This window comes from Podarcis pityusensis (assembly GCF_964106645.2).
Source record: "Podarcis pityusensis genome assembly, chromosome: 6".
Taxonomy (NCBI): domain Eukaryota; kingdom Metazoa; phylum Chordata; class Lepidosauria; order Squamata; family Lacertidae; genus Podarcis; species Podarcis pityusensis.
In genome coordinates this window covers 20,795,143-20,822,595 of record NC_138030.1, presented here as the reverse complement: position 1 = coordinate 20,822,595, position 27,453 = coordinate 20,795,143, and the positions used below count along the sequence as shown (strand labels likewise).

The window sequence follows — 27,453 nt, the reverse complement described above, 5'->3', positions numbered from 1 at the left end:
CCCCAACCTGCTCTTTGGGACTGGCAGTGGGCTTCACCCCGCCAGCCCCAAAGACCAGCTCAAAAAGAACCTGAAGCCTGGAGAGTGAGAGGGGTTGGTGCGCACCGACCCCTCTCGCTGTCCAGGCTTCCAAGGTAGCTGCCAGAAGGCGACTGAACGCACCTTGAACGGCACCTTGTTTTAGAGGGGGAGAACAAGGGGGGGAATTCTCCCCCTCTCTGCGCAGTGCCTCCTGCCGCTTTGCTGAAGGGGCGCTGGGCAGAGAGGGGGAGAATTTTTTTTTCTTGTTCTCCCCCTCTAAAACAAGGTGCGTCCTATGGTCCGGTGCGCCTTATAGAGCGAAAAATACAGTAGTTTATAGTCGTCCAGACCTAGCTTCAACTTGTTAGCCCAACTTTCAAGGTTCCTTGCTTCTGAGAGCCCTTATTCTCAAGGAACCTGGTTCTTCTAGGCCTTGAGGCACACACTCTTATTATCAATACCCATTAGTATTACATTCTTGAGTACGTGAATACAACTGTATAAAATAACTATTACAGACAAACAGAATGATTTTGGTTTTGTAAGCCTTATAGTTCATTTAAATAAAGAACTCAACTGAATAGGATGCAGGATATTTAGAAAATGAAATAGAAGCAGTTTCTTCAGTAAGTTCAGCCAAATATAAGCTCATAGCAGTTCTTAACACCTGTATTCAATTACAAGAGATCGAAAACATCTAAGAGGTGTATTCTTTAGCAATTGATGCTTTTTGGTGATGTGAGGTGCACTGATGATCTTACCAAGATGGTCTGCAGTACGGAGAGGCCAGAATAACCTCATGAAAAATCTGTCCCATTTCCATCGCATATTACAAAAACAAAAGGGGGGGGGGCTAATATTCCAGAATTCTAATCTTGTGGAAATATAGGAGATTAAAAGAGGAACTACGTGTCTAGCTGAACAATGACAAACCTGGCTATTGTGATGAAATATTGTTCACAGCCAATAATTGCTGCCAGGGACAGGAGCCTGCCCCCCCCCATGCAGGGGTTACGTTCTGGGCCCCAGCACACATAAATGAAATCATATGAAGGGGGAACACCCTCTAAAAAGTCTCTGAACACCCATTTTTTCCTGTTCTCCAGCTCTCTCCCCCCCTCGCTTTCCACACAACTCTCTCTTCAAAAAGAGCTGAAGTCCTGAGGCAAGCTGGAGCCTGGAGGCTGTGTGGCAAAGCAGCTGCTGCTACACTATTTTGCATGTCAGCTGCCAGGCGGGGAGGCTGAGCAGCCTAAACAAATCTCTGCTCTGCCCCAGGTGTTTTCGGGGCTGCTTCTTCCCTCACTGACTCCCTCTTTGGGCTCCAGGAAGGGTCTCCTCGGGAATCACAATGACTCTCTAGCTCTCTCCCACCATTTCCTGGTATGGTTCTATTTATTTAATTATTTCCCAGCGTCACACATATATGGGGTAGCACGTGAATAGAACACATGTAAGGGGTGTGTGTGCCTGTACTTTGACTCAGAATCATCATCTCTACCTGTCATATCTTTCTCATACTAGTCAGAGAAAGTGGCATAAAACAGATGCCTCCCAAATCATGCTCAATAGCCACCTCCCCTTCTACACAGAAACCTGGATGACGCTTGTACGCATGCCACACAAAAGAAAATATTGAGAATCCATTCCAGATCTTTCACAAAAACAAAACAAAACAAAACATTGTATTAGTACAGTGGAATACTAGCTGAATAAAGACAATTTAATGTGACAGTATAGCAAAAAAATCCAAAAACCCCCCATAAATTATACCTCTATCAATGGTAAATGTGGAAAGGCCCTTAATTAGTTTCCTAAGGAAGAGTCTTTTCCCCTGGGTTCAACCAGACCATATTTATCTCTGAAATGTCTGTCACAGATTAACACATTTGTGTGAAATTTCTGTCATTGATTAGCTAGTATGAAAAGTGTTAATTTAAGTACCCATCAGAAGGAAAGTTTATCAAGCACTAAACATATTATTTAGTAACTGACACTCTGACAGATCACGTTCACTGTTCCCTACAGGAAAAGCAAGTTCCTACTATACCGCTCTGCAGAAAATGTCATTCACTTCTGAATACCACTCTTTTTTTTAAACCCACTAAGTAAATGACTATCAGTAGCACAGAAATCTTGGCAGCATGAATAGTAACTGCAGCTTAATGAGAAACAGCCTAAAATATTACACTGGACACTTGGTACCACTCACTCTGGAATATAGCTATAATGGAGAAAATCATCCATAATTTGAGATTTCAGCAAGGACTAGAACCTCCAGACAATTTTTATGTGATTTGGGATTCCTTTATGACATATACAGACAAACTTCGTCACAAGCCTGATAAATCTGGAAATATGCCGGTACTTCATGATCTGCTAAAGTTGGTAGTTTTTACTTGGACGTCATTATTTTAACTCATATGTAACTACACATTCTACATGTCTGTTTTATAGTTTTGTTTTTCATCTTTTGATTTTCATCTGTTATAATTGTTTTATCTGTTTTATATACATTATAAAAAGGAATAAAAAGCTTTACAAACAAAACAATTCAGAAACGTCAACAAAACAATCTTCAGGAGCAGCTATTGCAACCTTTAAGGTAGTGATGGCCAAACTTGGCCCTCCAGTGTTTTGGGACTCCAACTTCCATCATCCCTAGCTAACAGGACCAGTGATCAGGGATGATGGGAATTGTAGTCCCAAAACAGCTGGAGGGCCAAGTTTGGCCATCACCGTTAAGGTATGCCAATAGGATGACTGAAATGAGGCACCAGAACTTCCCATCATTCTCCCAACAACAGGACAAAATAACTAGAAAGAATGAAGACATTATCAACACATGGAGGGACACTGGAATCATATCCACACACTTCCTTCCTGTCTCCGCTTCACATGTCAGCATAACATATGCAGTTCAATATGCGCCTATCAGAAATGCACAAACTTTAAAGCTCAATACAGGAGAGACTTGCTAAAAATGCACATAAATAGGACACGTACATAGGAACAAATACATGTATATAACTTTTAGACTGTACCAATCCCAAGGGAGGATGAAGAGGTGTGATTCTGCTTTCCTACTGCATGTTGACTTTATGTGCACTGCTGAGTATATGATCAGAACAAGAACTGAATATTGGGAGATACATGTTTAATCAATACATTTTTTAAAAAATCAAGTGTTAAAGCTTACATTGAACCTATGCCCATGCAAACATAATAACACTACTACAGGTTTCCTAGGCCAGCAAGTTACAAGAGTAAGTTTACTAAGATGCAAATCTGGCAAGTTTTTTCTTAAGTTATGCAAATTCCTAATGGCGTGCTCTGGTCCATGAGGTCACGAAAAGTCGGACACGACTAAACAATGGTTATAGAACCTGGTATTCATTTCCTGATATAGAACCTGATTCATTTCAATAAAATTATTTGGTAAAACGCCTTAGGGATTTTGGCTTGCCAGACTTCTGCCTGGCCTGTTATGAGCTTTTTAACAGCAGTGTGATCTGCAAACACTGGCTACATTGCTTATCTATATGCAGGACCAACCCACCCATGCATGACACAAGGTAGCACCTACCTTAGGCAGGATCCACAGAGGCAGCAGATCCTGATGTACCGTATTTTTGGCTCTATAAGACTCACTTTTTCCCTCCTAAAAAGTAAGGGGAAGATGTGTGTGCGTCTTATGGAGCGAATGCAGGCTGTGCAGCTATCACAGAAGCCAGAACAGCAAAAGGGATTGCTGCTTTCACTGCGCAGCAATCCCTCTTGCTGTTCTGGCTTCTGAGATTCAGAATATATTTTTTCTTGTTTTCCTCCTCCAAAAACTAGGTGCATCTTGTGGTCTGGTGCGTCTTATAGAACGAAAAATACGGTAGATCTTTATTCCCTGCCCCCCTGTTCCTAAAGTATATCAACCCCTCTTCCCTCGCTGGGAGGGGAGCACCAATTTTGTGTTTCACCTCAGGCACCAAAATGTACTGGGTTGGCCCTGTCACCATGCTTAGAAAAGCTACACCTTCCAGTCTGTGTCCTGAAACAGTTGGCAGCCCTTCAGTTTGGCTGCCAGACCTTGTTAATCTGTGTCACTCCGACTTCCATGTATTAGACCTGGTCATTTGAGGTTGACTACACTTACCCCATCATGACAACCAAGTTCTTGTGTGGCTTTCTTTTACAACTCTGAAAAACAAACCAGATGAATTTGATTTTAGATTTAAGATGCATGAGAAAACAAATCAGCATTACTTCCCCCCCTATGTTTGGTTTATGATAAAGTCTTACACACCAATATTCAATTAAACTAAGCTACTGGTAGAGAAACACAAAATACTGTCATCTGCAAAACAGAAGACAACCACAGCATTTGTTCCTATATTCTTTTTTTGGTTTTGGTTCCTCATTAATTTCATCCTTTCTTATATGGAGCTAATAAGGTCTTAAGAGTCTGGTAGGCATTTTTTCTTTTACCCAGAACTTTAAGTTTATGAAACAATGAAATGTCATACAGAAAATTTCTGACGTATCTTTACTGCTTACCCTCCAGTACACCTGAAGATAGCAAAAGTTCAATTGAGGGAAACACAACAAATTGTGGCACACATAGCTCTGATCTCCAACAGAATGGAATGGCCAGGTGGCTCAGGAGGATCTGCAGAAGCAAAGGAGGGGGGCTAACACTTTTTCCCCACCCCCAGCTTCTTTTGCCTCACTCAGCCTAATGATGGGGCTGGCTGGAAATCTGAAGAGAGTGCTTCACGCTGCAACATTTTGTTGCAGGCCCCACTTAGAAGTCAACAAAATCTTAAGTGGAAATCCTCATTAACTGAAGGCTTTCTCGCCTGCGCTATTTGTATGAGTTTTATCATTCTGTGAGCTGCTGCGGAAATCCAGATTTAAAAGCAAGACTAGAAAGGTTCTGGAAAGAAGCAAACACAACAAACCAGGCCATACACAGATAAGATGCGTGAACGAAGGAAAGCAGCCTCCTCATAGCAGCCCCACTGCTCCACGCTGAGCATTGTGGCGGTTTATTTCTCCGACCCTCCAGGGTTTGGGGGCCAAGATCTACCATGACCCATTCCCCGTCCGTCCCGTCCCCCCAACCCCCCTCACGTTTCTGAGGGAGATGCCTGGGATGAAACCTGGGAACTTTCCCAAGGGAAACACGTGCTCTGCTACTCCTCCAGCTGCGGGGCCCTGCCTTGGGAGCCGGATTCAGGCCGACGTAAAGCCCACTAAGTTCAACAGGGCTAAGTTTCTGACGAAAGAAAAGAACCCCGAAAAAGCTTCCTCTCAGGATTGGGGTCTGCACGTCCTTCTTATTTTCAGAGAGTGGCTCGCTTCGGGTTTTTTTATGTGATAAAGCCTAGGACGCATATTTTGAGATTTTTTACCACATAAGGGAAACAAAAAAAACAACAACAAGCCCGTCCCGCCACCCACAACCGGTACCTGACGCTCTTTCTTCTTTCTTAAAAACTCCTCGCAGGATGTCGCCTCCGCTACCGAAAGCTCAGAGCAAGTGATACAGGTGGCTGGACCCGGCGCAGGCTCCACCTCCGGGGCCCAACGACTGGCCGCACTCAGGTGTCACTCACGCGAACCCCGCCTCCCTCCTCAAACAGCCGTTTCGAGCGTCGGGCAGCCTCCCTCAACCGCCCCTCTCCCTCCCTCCCTCCCTCCCCGATTCCCGAGTCCCCGCCCCTGGCAAGCTGCAGCCGAGGCAAGCGATTAGCCGCCGAAGCCGACAGTCACGTTCACCCTGCGCGGCGATTGGACGACCCCCGGAGGGAGGAGGCGGGCCAGAGTTGTGGAAGGGGTGAAAGTCGTTGGTGTTTACTAGGCGTGAGGTGAGGGGGGGGGGATTGTTGAGGAGTTGTTTTTTTATTTATTTTAAAGGACTGCCGGGTGTTCTTCATCCTTCATCTCTCTTTCTTTCTCTCTTTCCCCTCCACTTTGGGGCCTGGAGCTTCCCCAGCCTCACAAGCCTCCTCAGCAATGGGGCTGCGGAAGAAGAATAAGAGCCCGCCAGTCCTGAGCCATGAGTTCGTTATCCAGAACCACGCGGACGCCGTGTCCTGCCTGGCCATGGGCCTCCTCTTGGGGCTTATGTTCGAGGTATCAGCGCTGTCTAGGGCCTGGGGGCGAGAGAGGGCGGGGGGCGGGTAGGGTGGTCAGCGTAGTAGCGGAGCGCGGGCTTCTCGGCTGAGGCACACCCCTTTCCTCCCCCCTCCTCCGCGCGCGGCCCCGCCCTTTTCCGAAATCTCGGCTCGGGCACTTCCTTTTCCTTGGCGATTCTCACCAGCCCCCTCTACGTGTGCCCGTTCACGTTCTTCCTCTCTGCAAGAGAGGCGACGTTATCCCTGTCGGGGCCGGCTTTGCCTACCGCTCTTCCTTCCCTCCCTCCCTTCCCCCGCACGGAGTCTTTTGCTCAGATAACTCGTGAAAGCAAGCCAAGCCACATGTTAGAGACCCTCTGTCGGGAGGGGTGGGGTGAGGTGGGATATAAACTCTCGGTGGTCGAACTGATAAGAACACCACCCCACAACTAAATGATTTCTCGGCATAGCAGAGATAGATGCCTTTGGGTTAATGTAGCGCTAGATAAGGCAAAGTGGGAGGCAAAGTACTCCCCCCCCGCCCCTTTTCTGAAAGTTTTGTCCTGCCTCTACTATTACAGTGGTACCTTGGTTTAAGAACAGCTTAGTTTATGAACAACTTGAATTAAGAACCCTGCAAACCCGGAAGTAGGTTGAGTTTTTTTGCCTTGGAATGAGAACATGTGTCATTTCCTGTTGAGTGTGTTCCATTTCTAAATTGAGTCCCCTGCTGCTATGGGAAAGCATGCTTTGGTTTAAGAACAGACTTCCAGAATGGATTAAGTTTGTAAACCAAGGTACAGTGGTACCTCGGGTTAAGAACCTAATTCGTTCTGGAGGTCCGTTCTTAACCTGAGGTATCACTTTAGCTAGTGGGGCCTCCTGCTGCTGCCGCCACGTAATTTCTGTTCTCATCCTGAAGCAAAGTTCTTAACCTGAGGTACTATTTCTGGGTTAGCGGAGTCTGTAACCTGAAGCATCTGTAACCCGAGGTACCACTGTATTCGAAATTGGCCCACCCTCCATTTTCAAGGCCTGAGAGAGAGAGAGTGTGAGTGTATAATCTGCTTGGCTGCTCTCTGGAGCTGGTCACACAGTGTTGCAAGCCCAGCCTTGGCATCTATTTTCAGCACTGAAGCTCAGTTCTAAGGTGTACGATAAGAACAGACCTCAGTCAGTATAAGGAATCTCAAGTTTCATTGGTTACTAAACTTTAATGAGAAGCTAGATTTGAAGGTTAGTATTTCTAGACTAGCCTTTTCCAATCTGGTTGTCTCTTCCAATCAGCCAGTGCTGATGGGAGTTGTAGTACAAAACATCTGGAGGGGCACCAGTTTGAGGAGGACCAGAACTCAGTACAGTATCTCATTTTCTGTGTTAAGCATTGTTTGTATGTGTACATTTTGAGGGACTGTCATATGTTTATATGAGTTGGCAATCGTGTGGTATGTGAAATGCAGCTATTAGGTGTATATTTGGCATGACACATATTATTGTAGCATTGATTATAACATATACTTATTGATACCTCTGCTACATTAGAAAGGGTGTATGGAGTGTCAGGGGAGCCGTAGTACCTTTGGTAGGGGACATACGCTCCTTCTGTGATAGTTTGTCCGCAGTGGGCTCAGCTGCCACCTGTGGCTCCTAGAAGCTGTCAGCATGTAACTACACCCCAGAAATGGCTTCAGCTGGCCAGCTAAACCAGGTGTGGGTATCCGATTGGTCTCAAACCCTCAGTAAGTTAGTCTCCAGCACATAGAGCAGATGAGACCAATAGTGGGTTCAACAGTCAATAAGGTGTTTTCTGCATGTGCTGTAGAGGGAAGTGAGGGGCACATAAGGCTTATCAACCTGGGAAGGTAGGCCATCTAGAAGAAGGAAAACTCTGATCCTAAAGCTCCATTGCCTTGTGGGATTTTGCTGGGAGAACAAAAGGCTAAGGAGTAAGCCCTACACAAATCCGGAGTGGAATTCCTAAGACGGTTGGATGGTGCCTTGTACACCTCCATCTGGCAACTCCTGCAGCACCAAACTCCTGCAGAGTTTGGTGCACTCCATTGTCTCTCAAAACAGATGGATGCCAACCAACATTAGAAAGCTAATAGGGTGCACGCTATTCAGAAGGAATGAGGTGTGTAAAAGTTATGGAAAGCTGTGTTAATGTGGTTGGTTGATTGCTTAAAGAATGCTTTTTGCCCCATTTGGTTCAAGCAGGAGGTAAACGAATTGTGACAAAAAGGTGTAAGATGTGTATGTTTGTTCTTTCCTTATGGGATACTGTTAATATAAACAACTTAACATGCCTTTTAAGCAGAAGTCTCAAGTGTGGCCAAATTTACATAAGCATGTTCATCATAAACCTGCAAAATGGAATTTGGAAAAAGACTCAGAATTACTTTTGCACACCTTAGATTTGATATAAAATGACTGTGTCACAGTTGTGCCCTGTTTTCAAAAAATGCCATCAAACATGATGTTACGTAGAGGTGGGCAGGGAAATCAATGAACAGTAAAGAGAGGGATATGTAGGGTTGAAAAGCCTCCCATGTGCTTTTCAAGAATCCCAGCTCAGTCTGAGGCAGTCTTAACAGCAAAGGAATTAGTAAACAGATCGGGGGAGTAAATAGGGAGAAAGGGGCAATGCTATGATCCTGGAACAGCATACAAATATGAATGTTGAAGGATACAGAGGAAGTTCACAGGGAGCAGCAGGGGAAGGTCAACCAATTGGGGGTTAGGGAAGAGTTGCTCAGATCCAGCAATTTCCTCTCCACTACAGTTTTTACCCTAGTCATAAAGACATGTGGATCTAGACATTACTTTAGCCCAGGGATAGGGAACTCTGGTTCTCCACATGGATGCTGAAGACCAGTAACATTTGGAGGGTTTACCCTCACTGCTCTGTTTGCATGTAATCTGGATATTGCACAGCACTGTTATATGACAAAAGAATTGCAATGGCTAAGGTGATGGTCTGAAAATGAAGTGGTGCTTTTTTTTTAATCTAAGGCCATTGTAAAAATGGGAAAGTTACAATAGGGAAATTAGTTTCTACCTTCACTCAGCAAGGTGTTTGAATTGGTCTTAGAGTAAAATACAACCAGAAGATTTGGCATAATTATGCTCCTCAATACAACTCAATGTAGTGCTAGTATGAGGAGACTTGTAGCAGATTGTTAACGTAATCAGGCTGCAAACTGCAGTTGTACTCTTAGATCTGCAATACATTAAGTACAAGTGTATAATAGACTGATGTTTGTGACTGGAATTTCAGTTTTTAGAGTTGTGAATATCTTCCAGATGGAACTTGCTGTTGGATTTACAGTAGCAATATAAGCATTCTAATTCAGTTTACAGTGGTACCTCGGGTTAAGTACTTAATTCGTTCCGGAGGTCCGTTCTTAACCTGAAACTGTTCTTAACCTGAAGCACCACTTTAGCTAATGGGGTCTCCTGCTGCTGCCGTGCCGCCGGAGCATGATTTCTGTTCTGATCCTGAAGCAAAGTTCTTAACCTGAAGCACTATTTCTGGGTTAGCGGAGTCTGTAACCTGAAGCGTATGTAACCCGAGGTACCACTGTATATACTTTTCTTTATTTCTGCTAATGGTGAAGGTGCAAAGATCCTCAGTGACTTTCTGGCTGCAGATATTGCCTTATATTATACATCCATATACTTGTTCTTTTAACACGTCTGATGCCTTGAAATGCATTTCCTTATGGAGTGTATGGTTTCCTCAAACAACCAAGTGCTACATAGTAATAAAATGATTTGTTTGCTTAAAAACTAGCAGAGAGTTAGGGAGGTTTTGACTTAATTGGGTAGCACTTAATTCCTTGGTGGACTGTGACCATAAGATGATACTCATTCCTGTACGTAGAGAGTAGGAGTTGTTTTTTTGAATGTGGAATTGTATTCTGCCTTCAGAGAAAAGCATTTTGTCTTTGTAGTGTCCCTATTTATTTGAGTGGAATGAATATGGCTTTCAAAACACTAAGAAAAATCCTACCATTGTCGTTGGCTGTAAATCATCGCATGTGTCCTGGCCTGTGTTGGTTAGCTGCCTGTTGCTGAAGGTGGACCAAGAAAGGATACCGTATTTTTCGCACCATAGGACGCACCGGACAATAGGACGCACTTTGTTTTAGAGGGGGGAGAACAAGAAAAAAAAATCTCCCCCTCTCTGCCCAGCGCCCCTTCAGCGAAGTGGCAGGAGGCGCTGTGCAGAGAGGGGGAGAACTTTCCCCCTCTTGTTTTCCCGCTCTAAAACAAGGTGCCGTTTAAGGTGCGTTCAGGCGGCTACCTTGGAAGCCTGGAGAGCGAGACGGGTCGGTGTGCACTGACCCCCCTCGCTCTCCAGGCTTCAGGTTCCTTTCGACCTGCTCTTTGGGGCTGGCGGGGGGAAGCCCACCACCAGCCCCAAAGAGCAGTTCAGGGAGCAGCGGAAAGGCGCAGCGGAGAGGCTCCTGCCATAGCCGTGCGTCGCCTCTCCAGCCGGGAGAGGGTCGCTGGGCTATGGCTTCTTTAGCCCCGCACGCTCTCCCGGCTGGAGAGGTGACGCACGGCTATGGCAGGAGCCTCAATAGCCGCGCATCACCTCTCCAGCCGGGAGAGGGTCACGGGGGGCTGCTTTAGCCCCGCGCGCGCTCTCCCGGCTGGAGAGGTGACGGGCGGCTATGGCGCGTCACCTCTCCAGCCGGGAGAGGGTCACGGGGGGCTGCTTTAGCCCCGCGCGCGCTCTCCCGGCTGGAGAGGTGACGGGCGGCTATGGCAAGAGCCTCAATAGCCGTGCGTCACCTCTCCAGCCGGGAGAGGGTCGCGGGGTGCTTCTTTAGCCCCGCGCGCGCTCTCCCGGCTGGAGAGGTGACGGGCGGCTATGGCGCGTCACCTCTCCAGCCGGGAGAGGGTCACGGGGGGGCTGCTTTAGCCCCGCGCGTGCTCTCCCGGCTGGAGAGGTGACGGGCGGCTATGGCGCGTCACCTCTCCAGCCGGGAGAGGGTCACGGGGGGCTGCTTTAGCCCCGCGCGCGCTCTCCCGGCTGGAGAGGTGACGGGCGGCTATGGCGCGTCACCTCTCCAGCCGGGAGAGGGTCACGGGGGGCTGCTTTAGCCCCGCGCGCGCTCTCCCGGCTGGAGAGGTGACGGGCGGCTATGGCAAGAGCCTCAATAGCCGCCCGTCACCTCTCCAGCCGGGAGAGGGTCGCGGGGGGCTGCTTTAGCCCCGCGCGCGCTCTCCCGGCTGGAGAGGTGACGGGCGGCTATGGCGCGTCACCTCTCCAGCCGGGAGAGGGTCGCGGGGGGCTGCTTTAGCCCCGCGTGTGCTCTCCTGGCTGGAGAGGTGACGGGCGGCTATGGCACGTCACCTCTCCAGCCGGGAGAGGGTCGCGGGGGGCTGCTTTAGCCCCGCGCGCGCTCTCCCGGCTGGATAGGTGACGGGCGGCTATGGCAAGAGCCTCAATAGCCGCCCGTCACCTCTCCAGCCGGGAGAGGGTCGCGGGGGGCTGCCTTAGCCCCGCGCGCGCTCTCCCGGCTGGAGAGGTGACGGGCGGCTATGGCAAGAGCCTCAATAGCCGCCTGTCACCTCTCCAGCCGGGAGAGGGTCACGGGGGGCTGCTTTAGCCCCGCGCGCGCTCTCCCGGCTGGAGAGGTGACGGGCGGCTATGGCGCGTCACCTCTCCAGCCGGGAGAGGGTCGCGGGGCTATGGCGTCTTCGCTCCATAGGACGCACACACATTTTCCCTTCATTTTTGAAGGGAAAAAAGTGCGTCCTATAGAGCGAAAAATACGGTACTTACCTTTGCTTCCATGCTGTTTTGGTCCCTTGTGAGGAAATAATTTTCATCCCTGTTTCTTGAACTATCCTCTGAACAACTGTGCCTGCCTCATAAAGGAGATTTGGGCCTGAATGTAATGTGCATGCTTCTGTGTATCAAAAATAAAATGGCAAGCATGTAAACAATGTATTAATGTGTATTTTGGGGATCCTTTGCCAATTTAACACTTTTCGTCCCTTAACAATGGTTCTGGGGTTGGACTGTCATGTTACCTAACATTTTAGGCCCTGGTTTTTCCTATGGTTAGTCATTATTCTTATTATTATTTATTATTATTGATGCCTGCACATGTTAAGCATGGCTAATGCTAAGCTGGCTTTGTTCATAACAAGAACTTAGGAGCCAACATCAAAACTTAGCTTTGGGTCCTCCTCATGATCAAACCCAGCTTAGTGTGTTAACCACGTTTTACATCAGTTGTAGACATAATGACTAACTGTGAGTAAAACTCACGGGAGTGAGGATTTGCACATCAGAGAGCAGAATCTTGTGACTCTGATCTCTTAAGGGACTGTCAGTGTTACATCAGTGTCAGCCCTTGGTATGGCCCAATTTTAAATTTGGTGATACAATCCTAGACCAGTGAATGTTTACCATCCCTGATGCATATAAATATATTAAGACTGAAAGCCAGAAAGTTGTGTGTTAAAACAAAGGATAAAAACTTTACAGTGGCAGCTTTTAGGAAACATGTACCGGTAAGTGATGTAAGCGCTTGCTAATTTGCCTTCTGTTTTAAATTTTAGGTTACAGCCAAATATGCCATTATGTTTATTACTGTTCAGTACAATGTTACATACACCACAGGTAAGAGTAAAACAAAATCATCTGCATGACTGGCCATTGATTTAAACAATAAAACACTGATAAGTCTCATGCCAATTATTTACAGTGCAATTCTGTGCATGCTTACTCAGAAGTAAGTTCTGCTGAGTTCAGTGGGTCTTACTCCATAGTTTGTATAGGATTGCAGCCTTCATTTATAATCTTTTTGAGTCTGCAGAACAGCCTGATCCCTGCATGTATATGTCTTTGGGACTGTAAAACATTAACAAGTTCACTGACTTAAAAATGCAAGAGAGAAGACTTTCTTTTAAATTCCGTTAATCCTAGATAGCACATACTCCTAAGTCTTGAATTGTTACCCAGTTATTTCTTGAAGAATTCATCATAGAAATCTAAGACGTTAGAAATTAGCCAGACACCAGGCACGTTTTGCAACTGGTGCGGGTCCAATTGTGACCGCATGGAGATCTCTGGGTGCCAGGTTAGCAACTGACATCTCCATCTGGCTGGCCCCTCCAGCTTTCTTAACAGGTAAGCAGAAGAGCTTATTTATTGCATTTATATCCCACCTTTTTCTCCAAGGAGTACATGGTTAATTCACCCCCCTCCTCAATTAATCCCTGCAACGACCCTTTTAGGTAGGTTAAGAGACTGTGACTGGCCCAAGGTCACCTAGTGAGCTTCCTGACTAAGTGGCGATTTGAACCCTAATCTCCCAGGTCCTAGTCCGACACTAACCACTATACCATACTGACTTCCTAGAGTACTTCTGCTAAGGGGAAGCTATATAAATTACGTCCAGAAATAAAAAGGAGGAAAGTAAAATGTCACTTACAGAAGGATCTGAAATACTTTCCTTGAAGCTTGAATTTTTTTTATTCTGAATTGTTTGATGTTTTAATGTGTTGTAAATCAATTTGAGATTTTTTCTTTAAAATATAAAGCGGTATTGAACTGAAAATAATAATAAAATGAAGGATAAACAACAAACACCACCGAGAGAAATAGTGCCTAGATATTGTTGTGGTGACCACAACCTAGGCTAAAAGTGCCATTTGGAGATTGGCTTATGAGTTTCTAAAACTGATCTAAGATAAGCAACATTGATGAAAACCATTTTTGTTTTCTTTTATTGCCTAATGGTTTTCCAAGTGCACTCTATACAGCTGGATTCTGTTGTAATAATAAGATGTTATGCATTTCAGATGAGAGGCCTGAACTGGTACATTTCTATGAGTATGGTCCAAAAGACGTGGCCACCATCTTTTTCTACATGCTTATAGCCATTATTCTTCATGCAGTGATTCAGGAATACATACTAGATGTAAGTTGACCATTATTAGATGGGTGTACATATTTTGGGTTTGTTAAGTTCTTAGCTCTTAAGATGGCTTTCTAAATAATACATCTAGTACTTGTCATGAAGTACTTGATATTCGGTGCCAGAAATCAACAAACTGTTCATTCAGTGAGTCACTGCAAGGCTTGCTAGAGCAGGGGTTGGGGATCTGTGGCTCGTCAGAATGTGACTCCTATAAGGCCTTGCCAGCATGGCCAAGGATGAGGGGAGTTGGAGTCTATCAACACCTGGAAGCCCACAGCTTCCCTGTCTCTGTGTAAGAGACTTCTCTTACTGTCCTCTCATTGCTGAGCCAGAAAATTGATTCTTTGTCAGTCAAGAAGAGATAGTAGTACCAGTAACCATATTGTATGCATGCTTGCCCACCATTCCAGTGGAACTTGCCTATTACACTTTTTAGCTATACAGTATGTCATAAGCTGTACATAGTGGGCTCTGCACTGTGTGAGGTTCAGTAGCCAGTATGGGGCACAGCATGTTACATTTTTACAAATACTTGAGTATTAGGGCTACTCTGATAGGGTAGAATTGCTGTGGATGATGGTCATATTGCTGACCTGGCTAATAAGGCTAAAAGTCCAATTTATAGCCTTATTGCATTGGAATACAAATAGAGAAGATAAGATAAGCACTGACGTTGTGCTGATATTAGATTATCCAGATAGCATAATCAGTACAGAAAAACACCCACTTCCTAACTCATGTAAACTCTTGCTCATGTTTTTGTTTTTTAATTTCTAGAAAATTAATAGACGTCTCCACTTGTCAAAAACAAAGCATAGCAAATTCAACGAATCAGGGCAACTAGCAGTTTTCTACTTGTTTTCATTTGTCTGGGGAGCCAGTATTTTGTCTGCAGTAAGTAAGTCAAGTTATCTTTCTAGAATTTCTTCGACATACATGTTAGCACAAAATATATGATCACTTCTTTTACCTGTATATTTCTCCCCATTAGGAAGAATTCACTACCAATCCAACTTTATTGTGGAAAGATTACCCTCATTCTCGAATGTTGTAAGTGTTGTTCTTGTGTTCCTTCATCTGATTTTAGTGGATATTGCTTTACTTGTTCAATTAACTTTCTGATGTTCTTCAGGTTGAATACATCTCTGCAGTGTCTAATCTCCAATCATAGTTTTATACATTTGTGTTGTCACGTCCCCCTCAGTTGCGTTTCTCTCTCTCCAGAAGCTAATATATATGAAAAAAATTAACCTTCCTTTTTAAAGAAATTGTAACAGTCGCTGGTCTACTTTAGTTGCATCTCTTGTGACTCTTTTATGTTCTCTTGAATTGGGGGACGGGATAAGACTAACCCTCTTCAACCATTCATTTTGAATGAATGAAGAGGGCAGCAGGTATAAAAGTCCCATCTGCAATGTCCCCTTCCCTATAATACACTTAAAATTTCCCCCTACATAATCTGTGTCATGCATTCTTTTGAATATCTGAATATTCATCCTAGATTTATATAATAGTTTACAATATTTGCTGATATATTTACCAGTATTTGAAATTATGTTTGACTTTGCAAATAGAATCCATTTGCAGTCAACCAGGATCTTTCCTAATGCAAGCAGTTTAGACTCCATTATGTATGTAGGATTGTACATTAGTTTTCATTTAGGCTGAATTTAGTCTGCTGTTCCATTGTCCAGTCAACTGTGAAGCTCTTCAGAGGGGCTTGGGATTTTACTGCCCTTCCTATTTCATTGTCTGTTTCACACCCATATCTTGATAGTTTATTAAAAAAAACCCAGTACAAATGTAGATCCAAGTGGGATCTACTGCCAGTGTAGTGACAGCTATTTTTGGTTGCCAACACCCTGTCCCCAATTCCTTGTCCATAAGAGGAGGGATCTTCTTATCCAATGGTTGCTATGCTTTTTCAGGAACATTTGAAAGACTATGCCAATTAAGTGCTGTCTGCATATTGAGATTGCATTTGTCAGGCTACAGTATGTGGTAGAGTGCCCTTGCTATCTTTCCCTTGTATACATAATATTTAAACACTCATTAAAATAAAATATTAGGGAGTTTTTCTATGAATGTTGAGTGTTGCAGATTAATTTAATCAAGAAAGTCAAATTGTATGAGCAAAGTCTACATTCCTGACTGACTTTGCTAACAAAGCCAAAAAATACACTTGCAAGATTTCTCTCCCCTTCTGCCTTGGGGGAAAGTGCCTTTCCCCTACAGCAAAGGAGCATTCCAGCTTCAGCTGATGCTTGGTTATAGGAATTAAAATCCCTTTGCTCAGCAATAGCTGAAGAAGCTTCCCTCCCCCCACATATTTCTCTTTTGGAGAGTATATCAACTTCAGCTGATACTGGGTGGTGGCAGGCAAAAAACTCCCATGGAACTTTATTTGCCCTGGAGCATGGTAAGGGTGATGTCATGGACTGGCTGGATGGATGCAGAGGAATGGTGGGAAGAACCATTGGTGGGATGATGAGCAGTCAGAGGGAGAATGCTAGGAAGAGAAGGTGTTGGAAGCTGAAGAGGTAACATGCCTTAGTGAGCTAGGAGAGTCTGTGGTAGAGGGAAGTCCAGAAGAGGCAGAAGCTGAAGCAGGGGAGGAGGGAGGGAGGCAGAGATGAGCCAGGCTGGTGAAGAGTCACAGGTGTCTCCCTCTCCTGCTGTGACACGCTCTGTTCCCCTCTGGTCTCCCAGAACCGGATGAAGCATGAAAGGGGCCAAGGGAGGCTGAGACTTTGAGTCTCAGCAACTGATCCATGGGGCAAGATTTACCGGGGATGAGCTGCTGTACTCATTAGGCCTGACACTTTGCCAAGTCTGTACAGATTGTGTTATTGCTAATAAAGAGTTAACTCCAACTTGCATGGTGTGCTTTACTGCCAGCTCACTCATGCCATGTTGTCCCAGGCAATCCCTGCCCTGCCTTCCTCCCAGCATGAGAACTGGAAGGTTACTGAAACTGTTTGGATTATCCCCCATCCCTCCCCCCATAACATGAAAGTTAGGAAGAAGGCACATTGTTCACTAGATAGCAGAGTCAAAATTGGCCTGGTGAGTGTAATGGTTGAAAGAGTTAGGTTAACACTGTTTTTGAATTTTTAATTATTTTGTGTGTGTGTTTAGTTTTCAGGTTAAATTCTTCTATATCTGCCAAATTGCCTATTGGCTTCATTCACTGCCAGAACTGTACTTCCAAAAGATTCGAAAGGTATGAGTTGCAATTTCACCATATTTTTATTGTTAATATTCTACCATATAAAAACTTTAGGCCAAAAAACAGCAAACTAGATTTTGGGTACAAAGAGAATGGTGGGTGTTCCAAATAAGGAGAAGTTTGAATGAAATGGGGAAAACTTAACGTTGCTGCCCTCCCTTTCCAGAACCCAAGAAAATAGCACTGGAAGACATTGTGAAGACAAAATGACGCAGTTAATGCCTGCAACTCAGTCTGCATTTCTTAATTTAAGTATGAAGAACAATGAAAGATCACGCAGCTTGCGCAGAGTTGTTTCTTTTGTCTTTTTAAAGTGTAACATGTCTCCTTTTCCTCTTTCACATAATTCTAGGAAGATATTCCTAGACAGTTGTACTACATCTGTCTTTATATTGTTCACATATCCGGTGCCTACATTTTGAAGTAAGTACAGGCGTCCCCCCACTTACACGGGGGTTATGTTCCGGGGCCCCGCATGCATAACTGAAATTGGGTAAAGTGGGGAGCACCCCACTTTAATAGAAAGGGAGGGACAGAGAGAGAGAGAGTGGGTGAAGTGACTCTAGAGTAAGGAGGCTTGGAAGTTGGCAATCTCCCCCATGGAGAGGCAGTAGTGAGGTGGACTGGGTGAGCATCAGGGGAACAAGGCTGGGCTAGGCAAGTTGGCTTCCTCCCCTCCTCCCGCTGTCCAATCCAAAATGCAAGCAAGGTCTGGAAGAGAAAAAAAAGGCACATCATTCCCCAGTGGGGGGCTAGGGCACTCAGTATGTGCAGGCTCCATCCCAAGACTGCCGAGCCATCCCGGCTGTGGCATCTGGCTGCAAACCAGGCAAAGGGGTGAGAAGGGCAGCTGAGAGCAACTGCCACTGGGCATGTTGTCTTCCCACCACCTGTGCTGCCTCCATGTTCCAGTGCTGCTGTGCTGCAGCCCAGACAGGGAGGCAGGTGGACAGTTCCAGGAGGCTGAGTGTTTGTGTTGGCCCAGCCAAAAGGCAGGCAAGCAAGCAGTCAGGTGAGCAAACAAGCAGGCGATCAGATCCCTGCACGCTGGGAGGACTCTCTGCAGTCTGCTACCCTTCAGCTGCTTCAAGGGTTCAAATTTGCTGTGGCCTTTCCCTTGTTCGGGTAGTAGCCCCGAGCAAGGGAAAGCCCGCTTTATTTAGCAGTGACCCATGTAAAAACAGTTGTGCTTGAGTGGGGTGCGCTTAAGTGGGGGGGTGCCTGTATCTATAAACTTTGTATTTTATAGCATGCAAAGTAAATGTTCAGTAAATGTGTCTAAACCCTACTACCTATATGTTGTGTAAGGATAATGACACAATTGGGAAACAATGGTTAGATAATTTGATCTTAGCTGAGCTGGGATTTGAAAACAGATTTTTCTGTAGCAAAACAAACCGTACTGTAACTAGACCATGCATTGGCCTAATAGTTACTGATATCTTGAACTGTGTTAATATATTGAGGAAGATATTTATTTTAAATATTTCAGTCTGCATCGCTTGGGCTTAATTTTGCTGGTACCGCATTACCTTGTGGAACTTATTTTTCATGCCTCACGCCTTTTCTACTTCAGCGATGAGAATAAGCAAAAAGGGTAATTTCTATTTATTATTACTGTTACTATTATGAAATTAACTTTTATTTTTCTCCCTCTACCCCTTTCTTTTACTCCTCACCTCTTTTGTTACCAGCATAATAGCATTTGGTTTGGGAGCAGGTTATTTCACTAGTTGTGTGCATCTATTTGGGCTTCCTGGGTCTTAAGAGCAGCCTTGGAGCAGTTCTCTAGTTTGCCACTGGGAAAGAGCAGGTTGGTAGTTACTAGGTGAAGGCCTTTTTCAGTGGTAGTCCCATATCTATAGAATTTCTTCCTCCAAGATTCAAAGGAATCTCAGGACTTCTATGTTCCTCTTCTTCCTGTCTTATACAGCTGTCTTTTGCAGCCTTAAAATATTGCATGTGTACAGCAAGGTTGCCCTGTGCCACATGATGCAAGTTTTTGAAACTTTTATTGCAGAAGTAATATGATGTGGAAAGCGCCACTCAGTGGAAAACACTGCTATTCCTTGAGAATAATTCAATGTCATGCTATATTGATTGTTCAATCAGCTCAAGTTTTTCAGCTTGCCAGATGGAACAATCCCCCTCTTCCATCCCCCTTGTGCTGTTCTAGGTTTCTCTAGTCTTACCCCTAGATTCAATTTGCTGGAGTGCATGGAGGATGGAGGAAAGCCCCATTGCACAAGTGGAAGTCCTTGTGGACTCAAGGGCAACCTGATCAAATTTGCAGATGACACCAAACTGGGAGGGGTGGCTAACACCCCAGAGGACAGGATCACACTTCAAAACGACCTTGACAGATTAGAGAACTGGGCAAAAACAAACAAGATGAATTTTAACAGGGAGAAATGTAAAGTATTGCACTTGGGCAAAAAAAAGGAGAGGCACAAATACAAGATGGGTGACACCTGGCTTGAGAGCAGTACATGTGAAAAGGATCTAGGAGTCTTGGTTGACCACAAACTTGACATGAGCCAACAGTGACGCGGCAGCTAAAAAAGCCAATGCAATTCTGGGCTGCATCAATAGGAGTATAGCATCTAGATCAAGGGAAGTAATAGTGCCACTGTATTCTGCTCTGGTCAGACCTCACCTGGAGTACTGTGTCCAGTTCTGAGCACCACAGTTCAAGAAGGACACTGACAAACTGGAACGTGTCCAGAGAAGGGCAACCAAAATGTCGAAAGGCCTGGAAACGATGCCTTATGAGGAACGGCTAAGGGAGCTGGGCATGTTTAGCCTGGAGAAGAGGAGGTTAAGGGGTGATATGATAACCATGTTCAAATATATAAAAGGATGTCACATAGAGGAGGGAGAAAGGTTGTTTTCTGCTGCTCCAGAGAAGCGGACACGGAGCAATGGATCCAAACTACAAGAAAGAAGATTCCACCTAAACATTAGGAAGAACTTCCTGACAGTAAGAGCTGTTCAACAGTGGAATTTGCTGCCCAGGAGTGTGGTGGAGTCTCCTTCTTTGGAGGTCTTTAAGCAGAGGCTTGACAACCATATGTCAGGAGTGTTCTGATGGTGTTTCCTGCTTGGCAGGGGGTTGGACTCGATGGCCCTTGTGGTCTCTTCCAACTCTATGATTCTATGATTCCGATGATGGGATCTGTTGGATGCCCTTTCTAAGCAGCTATTTAGGATAATTATCAGTACAGTATTCAGGAAACTTAAAATCTGGTAATTTGCATTTGAGACCTGTCAGGAGTAAGCATGAGCCAATGGTATCAAATAGTATGGGAAACAGCCTTATTAGAAAAACTAACCAATAAACTGAAACTGACATGGGGACAAAAACAATTAGGAAGAAAAAAGGGGAGGGGTGGGGTCAGGTGGTTATGCTTCTATTCTTCTACTTAGTGGGGGGGGTGACAGCGTTACTTGTATGGGTTTTCTTAATATTCACTAGTTGTATTTCTTTGGTGGTGAAAGTGGTTGGGGTGGCTTAGGGTGTGGTTGGTTGTCTTTGGTTGGCTGTAGTGAGAATTGGGGGGGGGGGGATTGAGTGTGTATTTTTGAATCAGGTTAGCCAGATTGATTCGTATGCTGTCGGCGGATTCTTGTCATTGTTTTGTTGTGCTGTGTATGTGATAAAGGGGAACCATACCATGGTGAATGTATCTTCTATAAACCAATTCATGAACCAAGAACTTGTACATTGACCACTAATAATGAAACACATGTTTTAAATATTTTACCACATTTATTATGCTATTTTTGTGATATACAAATGATGTGAGAAAACTCTGTATACTTGTTTGTATAATATTATTCTTGTTTATAAGAACCAGTTTTTTTAAAAAAATCTGGTAATTTAAGGCGTTCATGAAGCAACTGATTTGGGGGGAAATACTTACTGTGAATTTCTTTTCAGATTTACCCTCTGGGCTCTACTGTTCATATTGGCTCGCCTTCTGACTCTAACTTTGTCAGTTCTCACATTTGGATTTGGTCTAGCAAGAGCAGAAAATCCTGGCTTTTCCATAGCAGAAGGAAACTTCAACATACTAACTCTTAGGTATAGTGAATTTAATAAATGGCAAAGAACAAGCTATTCTTGCAGGAAAATGTACTGTTGGTTTTTTATCATTGCTCCTTTAAATATTACATTTATTAAGTTGATAGGTAATTTGTGTGAGATATCTGAAATCTATCTTAATTGATCAAGCGGGACCTTGCACAAAAATGTTGCAATCTTGAGTTCTTCTGTTCAGGATTTCATCCACTCCATTCTTTTTCTGTTCTTTCCCTCCCCAGTAGATAGCCAGCATTCAATGCCCACTAAGTGTACTCAAACACCCCCCTTTATTTTTGGTTCCTCCTGGGTTCAGGGTGGGAAGGAGAAACACAACAGTACTCAATGCCAGCTATGGTAAATTATGGAATATGCCCTTTGATTTATAGGCAGCTGTTGCTTCTGTCCCAGAACATTGGGAATATTCTCTTTATTTGGAGTTTGCTGGTAGCTTCTTCTTGTGCAAGCGCAGAAAGATATAAATCAGAAGTACATGGAATAGTGTTAGATAGCTCAAATAGCAAAACTATATATGAATTTCTGTTTTGAAATAAGTAAGTTCCAGTCATTTCAGCATTCTGTCTCCAGCAGTGACCAGCCTGGGGTCTCTGACAAGTTCATCCTCTGCTTGAACTTGTATTTGGAAACAGGAGGGATATTGCTCCATATTTGTTAGGTCTATTAATAGTTATTAGCCATATCACTCAGAAACATCAGGTTGCTTCTAAAAGCACAGGAAAGTGACTTCCCTCTTCACAAAGGTGCGGTTGCATGTCTTGAGTAATTTTTTTTCCTTCAGTACTCCATAAATGTAGATCATTTCAAACATGCTTGCCTCCAACATAACTTGAGCCAATTTAATGCATTATTTCTAAACTTTTCATATTTATTGTTCAGTGCTTGTAGTTGTATTAATTTCCATATAACATTTTTCAACTTACTAGAATTAGCTGTCTGGCTGCAATCTGTTTGACCCAAGCTTGGATGATGTGGAAATTCATTAATTTCCAATTAAAGAAATGGAGGGAGCATATTCAGAATCAAATTCCTAAGAAAACAACAAACATAAAGGTTAAACCAACAAGGAAAGAATCATCCAAAGGTAGGTATATTCCTCATACTGATATACTGCTATCAGTCACAAAATATAACTGCCACATTGGCATGTTGTTCTAAACCATGGTTTACTGTGATAAACATGAGCTGGAGTGCGTGTCTGGCTCATGTGCTTCCCCTCACCCTTTCCTGGTAGAACATTTGACTTCATTTACTTTTCCAGTTTGGCAGTGTTTTACATCATTAAGGAATATGTTGTGGGAAAGTCCACTATCAAGGTTTAACTCAAGTATGCTTGGTTTAGACAAGCTTCATAACTCTTGGTTCAAAGTTGGCTTGTTTTGAAATTAAGGTGGGGGGAGAGCTTGGGCTCATTCAGCTCATGCACATTGCAGTAAATATATGATCCAATTATTAAATTTATATCCCACCCTGCCTCCTGAAGGAGTGACCTCTTCCCAAATTCGGTGGCTTATTTTACTTCTGAAAAGTGCACAGTGCCACTGTTCGAAGTTATGGGAGAGGCTTGGGAAACAGGAGTGTTCCTCCTCTCTTATAGCTCCTAACAAAGACACTGTACCAGAGGAAGAAGTGGGACTTTTCAGAAGTAAGATCTTTGAAACTCCTTCATTTCCCCCATCTTTTTGCCCCAGTGCTTTAATGGAGTGAAATCTCCTTCTCTCCTCTGCTGAGTGCCTGTGTGATTATCTGGTGAACATAAGTGTGCTACCTGTATGGTCTGTTTAAGTGTGTCTTTGCCATGCCCACTACTGACATGAAGGCTTCAATCCTCATTGAAGCCCTCAGGCTGAAAAAGGTTGGCCACGCCTGCACTAAACCATTGCTTAACAGCTAAAGTTTAGCATGATTTGTATATGTAGCAATTGATGGCTGAATGTGCAATATTATAGTGGCAGCTTCCAGTGAAAAGCATGTTACTTGCTTGGTTTCTTAGCACTGGAGTTGGTGTTGTGTTATAGAATGTAATTTGCTCAGTCCATTCATCTTGCTGTAGAGACAGAGGATACCTTGTTGGTTAAGTCTAAAGCAAACTTCATCTAGGGCTGCAGCGTGGTGTATGCTTAACATGTTAAGTGGACTGAATGAAGCTTATTTCTGAGTATACTGATTTGTATTGGATTGCACTATTAGTTGTTTTTAAATCCCTGATTTAACTCTGGTTGTGTACCTTTGATGATGAAAGTATCTGATCCAGTGGAGTCCTCTTGTGAGCAGAAAAGGGATTCACACGCTCTTTGGCGATTCTTCTCCTCCTCCCTCCTGCAGCCCCGGGTGCTGCCTCCCAACTATCAGAATGTTTCGGAGCAAATATTGGGGGAACAGGGAAACTGTATGGGGAAATAGGAATATCCACCTACCTTTCTTCCAGATTTATCCTTGAGTTGGAGATGGGGAGTCTAGCAGTTTGGTAAGGTGAAGCTTGGGATATTTTCTGGAAAAATGGTTCTTCAAAGGACTATGCCAAGACATGTTCAGAGGGGAGAATTTTCAATAAGTTGCAGAGGTGGGTAGCAGAAGGAAGTGACAAAGGAACTGAGATTATTTATGACATATGTAATAGAAGATACCCAGTATAAAACTTGGATGTTTAAGTAATAATACAAGTCTAATCCTGACAATTTAGAAGATTACAATTTTGTGTTTATACAAATTGGTGTTACATTAATCTTCTCTTTTTATTGCAGCTAACTTTGTCAATGGAGCAGTAAAATTTGAAGAGGGTACATCACCTAGAAAAAGAAAATCAAAAATGTTATGAGGAGCATAGAACCAGAAAGCAACCTTTTAATTGAAGACTTTGGTGATTAATGAAAATGTTCCATTACCAGAGTTGTGTTCACTAAAGGACTCTGGTTGAAATAATATATTTTAAAAATTCATCAAAACAAAGTTATGGTGAGAACACTGTACTTCAACATGAGTTTTAGCTTATTTAACCTATATGCTCAATCTCCACTATTAATTTCAGTCTTTGAAAAATTATTTGTCTTACTCTTGAATGTAAGTACAAATCCTTCAATGCTATGGAAGGCTTATAAATCAGACATTGCTTTTATTTGAAGCTTTAAAATATAATTAATATTTCATTTAAGTATAAAGCTTTTAGAAACTTTAATTTCTGGACTTGGGCTGGAAGTTGTGTTAGGGGTTTTTCATTTTGTTTTTTAAGAAAATGTTTTGCACACTATTCTCAAACTGTCTGAAATGTCTATTCAGAAGTAATTCCAGATGGTTTTCCTATTTTAAAAGTTCATAATTTGGATAACTATGGTTAAACACAGTGTTTAAGGAAAGAGAATAAAATCAATGAATATCTTCATCTTGGAAAACTGCTAGTTCATTTGAGGCCACACTGTGTATTTGAAAATGACTGTGAAGGCAGTCTATTAAGGCAGATTTTGCTGAATTGGTCTCCTGAATTGCCTAATACGAAATCCCACATAGCTGGCTTTATTTATATATAATTACACATGGCTTCTTGAAGTCCTGAAAAGTAAGTTTCAAAACTAAATCTTCTTCACATGGTGCTTAAGTTTGATTTATGCTGGTTTAGATACAATTAACTGTTTCATGAATCTAAAAATGAATGCTTAACGAGCAGAGCCGCATATCATTTCAGATTTAAGTCAAATTTCTTGTATTATGTAGTATAACAAACAACCAATATTTTTTTCTTATTTCAAAACAAGCTGAACCTGGCTCTTCAATGTCATAAACAGACACTTCATCAGTGGTTAGTATAACAGATGTGCATAATCACTAAATAGCACAGCTGTGTGATAAAATATCCAATTATAATTAAGGTTTAGAAAAATGGTTAACCTTTCAAGAGAAGTATTGTAAAACCCAAAGAGCTTACTAGACTCTTGCAGCTGGCTTCCAGAAGTCCAGTGTTATTTCTTTTACTTTGACCAAGCTGAATTTTATGTCGTCATGCAGGTTTTTAAACTCCTTACTGATTGAAGTATGTTTGTCATGCAGCATGGAGGGCAGTTGCAGCTTGAGTAAAAATAATTTTGAAGCCCCACTGGGTTCATTGAACTGCTTTCAGGGCACTGTTTTCAGGCTTCCATTTAGAAACTTCTTCCCGTACTGCTTTCCCAGGCTATCTTCTAGAGAAGTAGGAAGTGAGATATTTTCTGTAAATGAGACAAATGGAAACATAGACTGCAATCCTGAAAGCACATTCTAAGCTCCGTACTTTAGAGTGAGCAAGTAAGCAGTAAGAGCCCCTGCCCTTTATATGTGCTGTTGGTTGTGCTATATAGGAATTTTGTGAAATCTATATAATTATATTCATATTTAATTGTGTTTTTACCTACTATTCATTTGGATTCTGTAAAAGCATTAACACAATTTGCTTAAATGGTCCAAGCTAATTAAAGTCTGTAAGACACTATAAAAATTTGATCCATATACTATTGAAAGTTTTGTATCTAGTGGCCCCATACCAACCACCAGACATTGCCATAAGCACAAATTTTTTCCTACTTGGTTCATTCCCAGAGTGCATGGAGTTATCTTAACACTGCACTCAGCTGGGAAGCTATCACATGCACAAATCTCTGTACTTATTTAAAGCAACTACACTTAAAGCCTTTGATGGGGAAAAATGCTTAAAACAGATGCCTCAAGTACCTTCATTAGAAACACAATGGGAGGGTCATCAGATAGCAGGGATGTCCCTGTTTCATACACAAACTGTATGATAAATTAAATCACAAGCTAGCTATTACAGCTTACTGAGTTTTTAATGTTCACACAAACACATATTTAATAAGCAAGGTTTGCTACCATGTGCTATATATCAGGAGAACCATCTACTGTGACATTGGCAAACCATTTTCTTATGATTGGTTCAGAAATCAGTCTGCATCAGTCCTGTGATGAAATCAAACCTCACTTCTGACCACGCTTCTGTGACAAACAAGTGACAAATCATTCTTTATTTCTCATTAACAGTCAATTAAACGATTGTCAAATGTTATTTGATGTTGCTACATAGATAAAATCATTCAATAGGAGATTTTTTGGTATGTTATATAAACATAGTCATCATCTGTATGCAGATGCTATTCAGGATTTGAGCCCGTTTTTCTTGTTTCCCAACTTGTTTCTTTGTGCAGATTATAGGAATTTGTCTGACTTCTCACAATCCTGTATATTTCTACTGAAGATGTTTACCATTGAACTAGAATATATTTTTTTATGATTTTAATAAAACTTGTTTGTATAATGATGAATGCCTCATTTGATAAAAGTAACTTCTAAGCAGTTTTGATGAAAATATTGTTTCCTGATTTTAGTGTTCAGTGCTGCTTGCAATACTATGTTTTTTTGAACAACTTGCTTATAGTTCTGGACTATTATGTAACAGGGGAGGCCAAAGGCCAGTTACACTATTACATCCTAAGGATGATAGCTGTGGACACTGTGGGTTTACAGGTTGAAGTCTGTACTGTCTAAAATGTTTTATGTTAGCTAATTTCAAACAGATTTCTTAAATAAATGGCAAACCTAGAACTTTAACACAATATGTATGTACTGTATCAATAATGGAAAAGGTAGTGGTTATGGCATTTGAATTTGTGGAGTCTATCCACTGCTCCATATTGGGAACTATGTTTCATATTCGTGAAAAAATATGGTTCAATAACTGCATAGTGGCCAGAAATAAATTGCAAACATGCACCTATAAATCTTCTAAGCCGCTACACTGACAGATTTCTTTGTCTCATTCCCCCCCCCCCCCCAGAAAGCCAAACTTTTTGGTTATACAGTTTTAACTGAATGTTACCTTAAATGTGTGTGGATAGTTGTGTGCGTGTACACCTGATATCTGTATAATGGAAAGAAAATGTCATTCTGTTGCAGCATGAAAGGAATTGAAAATTGAGTATCATACTGCCCTGTGTCATTGCACCACACTGATTGATGTTTTATGTACTATCAGATGCATTAAATAAAAAGTGTGCCTTTGCCTTAGGA

General features: G+C 43.0%; 2 protein-coding genes across 4 annotated transcripts in view; one reads left to right on the top strand and one right to left on the bottom strand.

Moving 5' to 3' along the window:
• ZMYND8 (zinc finger MYND-type containing 8) overlaps positions 1-5,590 on the bottom strand; it is an 84,230-nt gene extending 78,640 nt beyond the window's left edge. For both annotated transcript variants that reach the window (XM_081011031.1, XM_081011032.1), the window contains exons 1-2: positions 5,485-5,590; positions 4,169-4,212 (exon numbers count right to left, since the gene is read on the bottom strand). In XM_081011031.1, coding sequence (XP_080867157.1) covers positions 4,169-4,176 — 8 coding nt within the window. In that variant the 5' untranslated portion in view covers positions 4,177-4,212; positions 5,485-5,590. The remainder of the gene's footprint in view (positions 1-4,168; positions 4,213-5,484) is intronic.
• Positions 5,591-5,750: 160 nt separating this feature from the next.
• Positions 5,751-27,453, top strand: LOC308480116 (translocating chain-associated membrane protein 1-like 1). 2 transcript variants are annotated; one of them, XM_081011474.1, is made up of 12 exons: positions 5,751-5,882; positions 6,002-6,150; positions 12,714-12,774; positions 13,959-14,077; positions 14,855-14,971; positions 15,069-15,127; positions 17,216-17,300; positions 17,659-17,729; positions 18,799-18,903; positions 21,247-21,390; positions 22,332-22,489; positions 24,150-27,453. In XM_081011474.1, exons 2-12 carry the CDS (start codon positions 6,031-6,033, stop codon positions 24,221-24,223), a joined length of 1,113 nt encoding a protein of 370 aa, XP_080867600.1. In that variant the 5' UTR covers positions 5,751-5,882; positions 6,002-6,030; the 3' UTR covers positions 24,224-27,453. The 2 variants fall into 2 exon arrangements, with proteins under 2 accessions (XP_080867600.1, XP_080867599.1); XM_081011473.1 differs by lacking the exon at positions 5,751-5,882 and having other exon boundaries at positions 5,889-6,150.

What these genes read in the sequence shown, in the direction of transcription:
- LOC308480116 (XM_081011474.1), top strand. Translation starts at nt 6,031, where the DNA reads ATGGGGCTGCGGAAGAAGAATAAGAGCCCGCCAGTCCTGAGCCATGAG. An exon ending in TTCAGGAATACATACTAGAT is followed by an intron (nt 14,078 to 14,854) that starts GTAAGTTGACCA and finishes TTTAATTTCTAG; the next exon opens with AAAATTAATAGACGTCTCCA. An exon ending in TTCAACATACTAACTCTTAG is followed by an intron (nt 21,391 to 22,331) that starts GTATAGTGAATT and finishes TCAACTTACTAG; the next exon opens with AATTAGCTGTCTGGCTGCAA.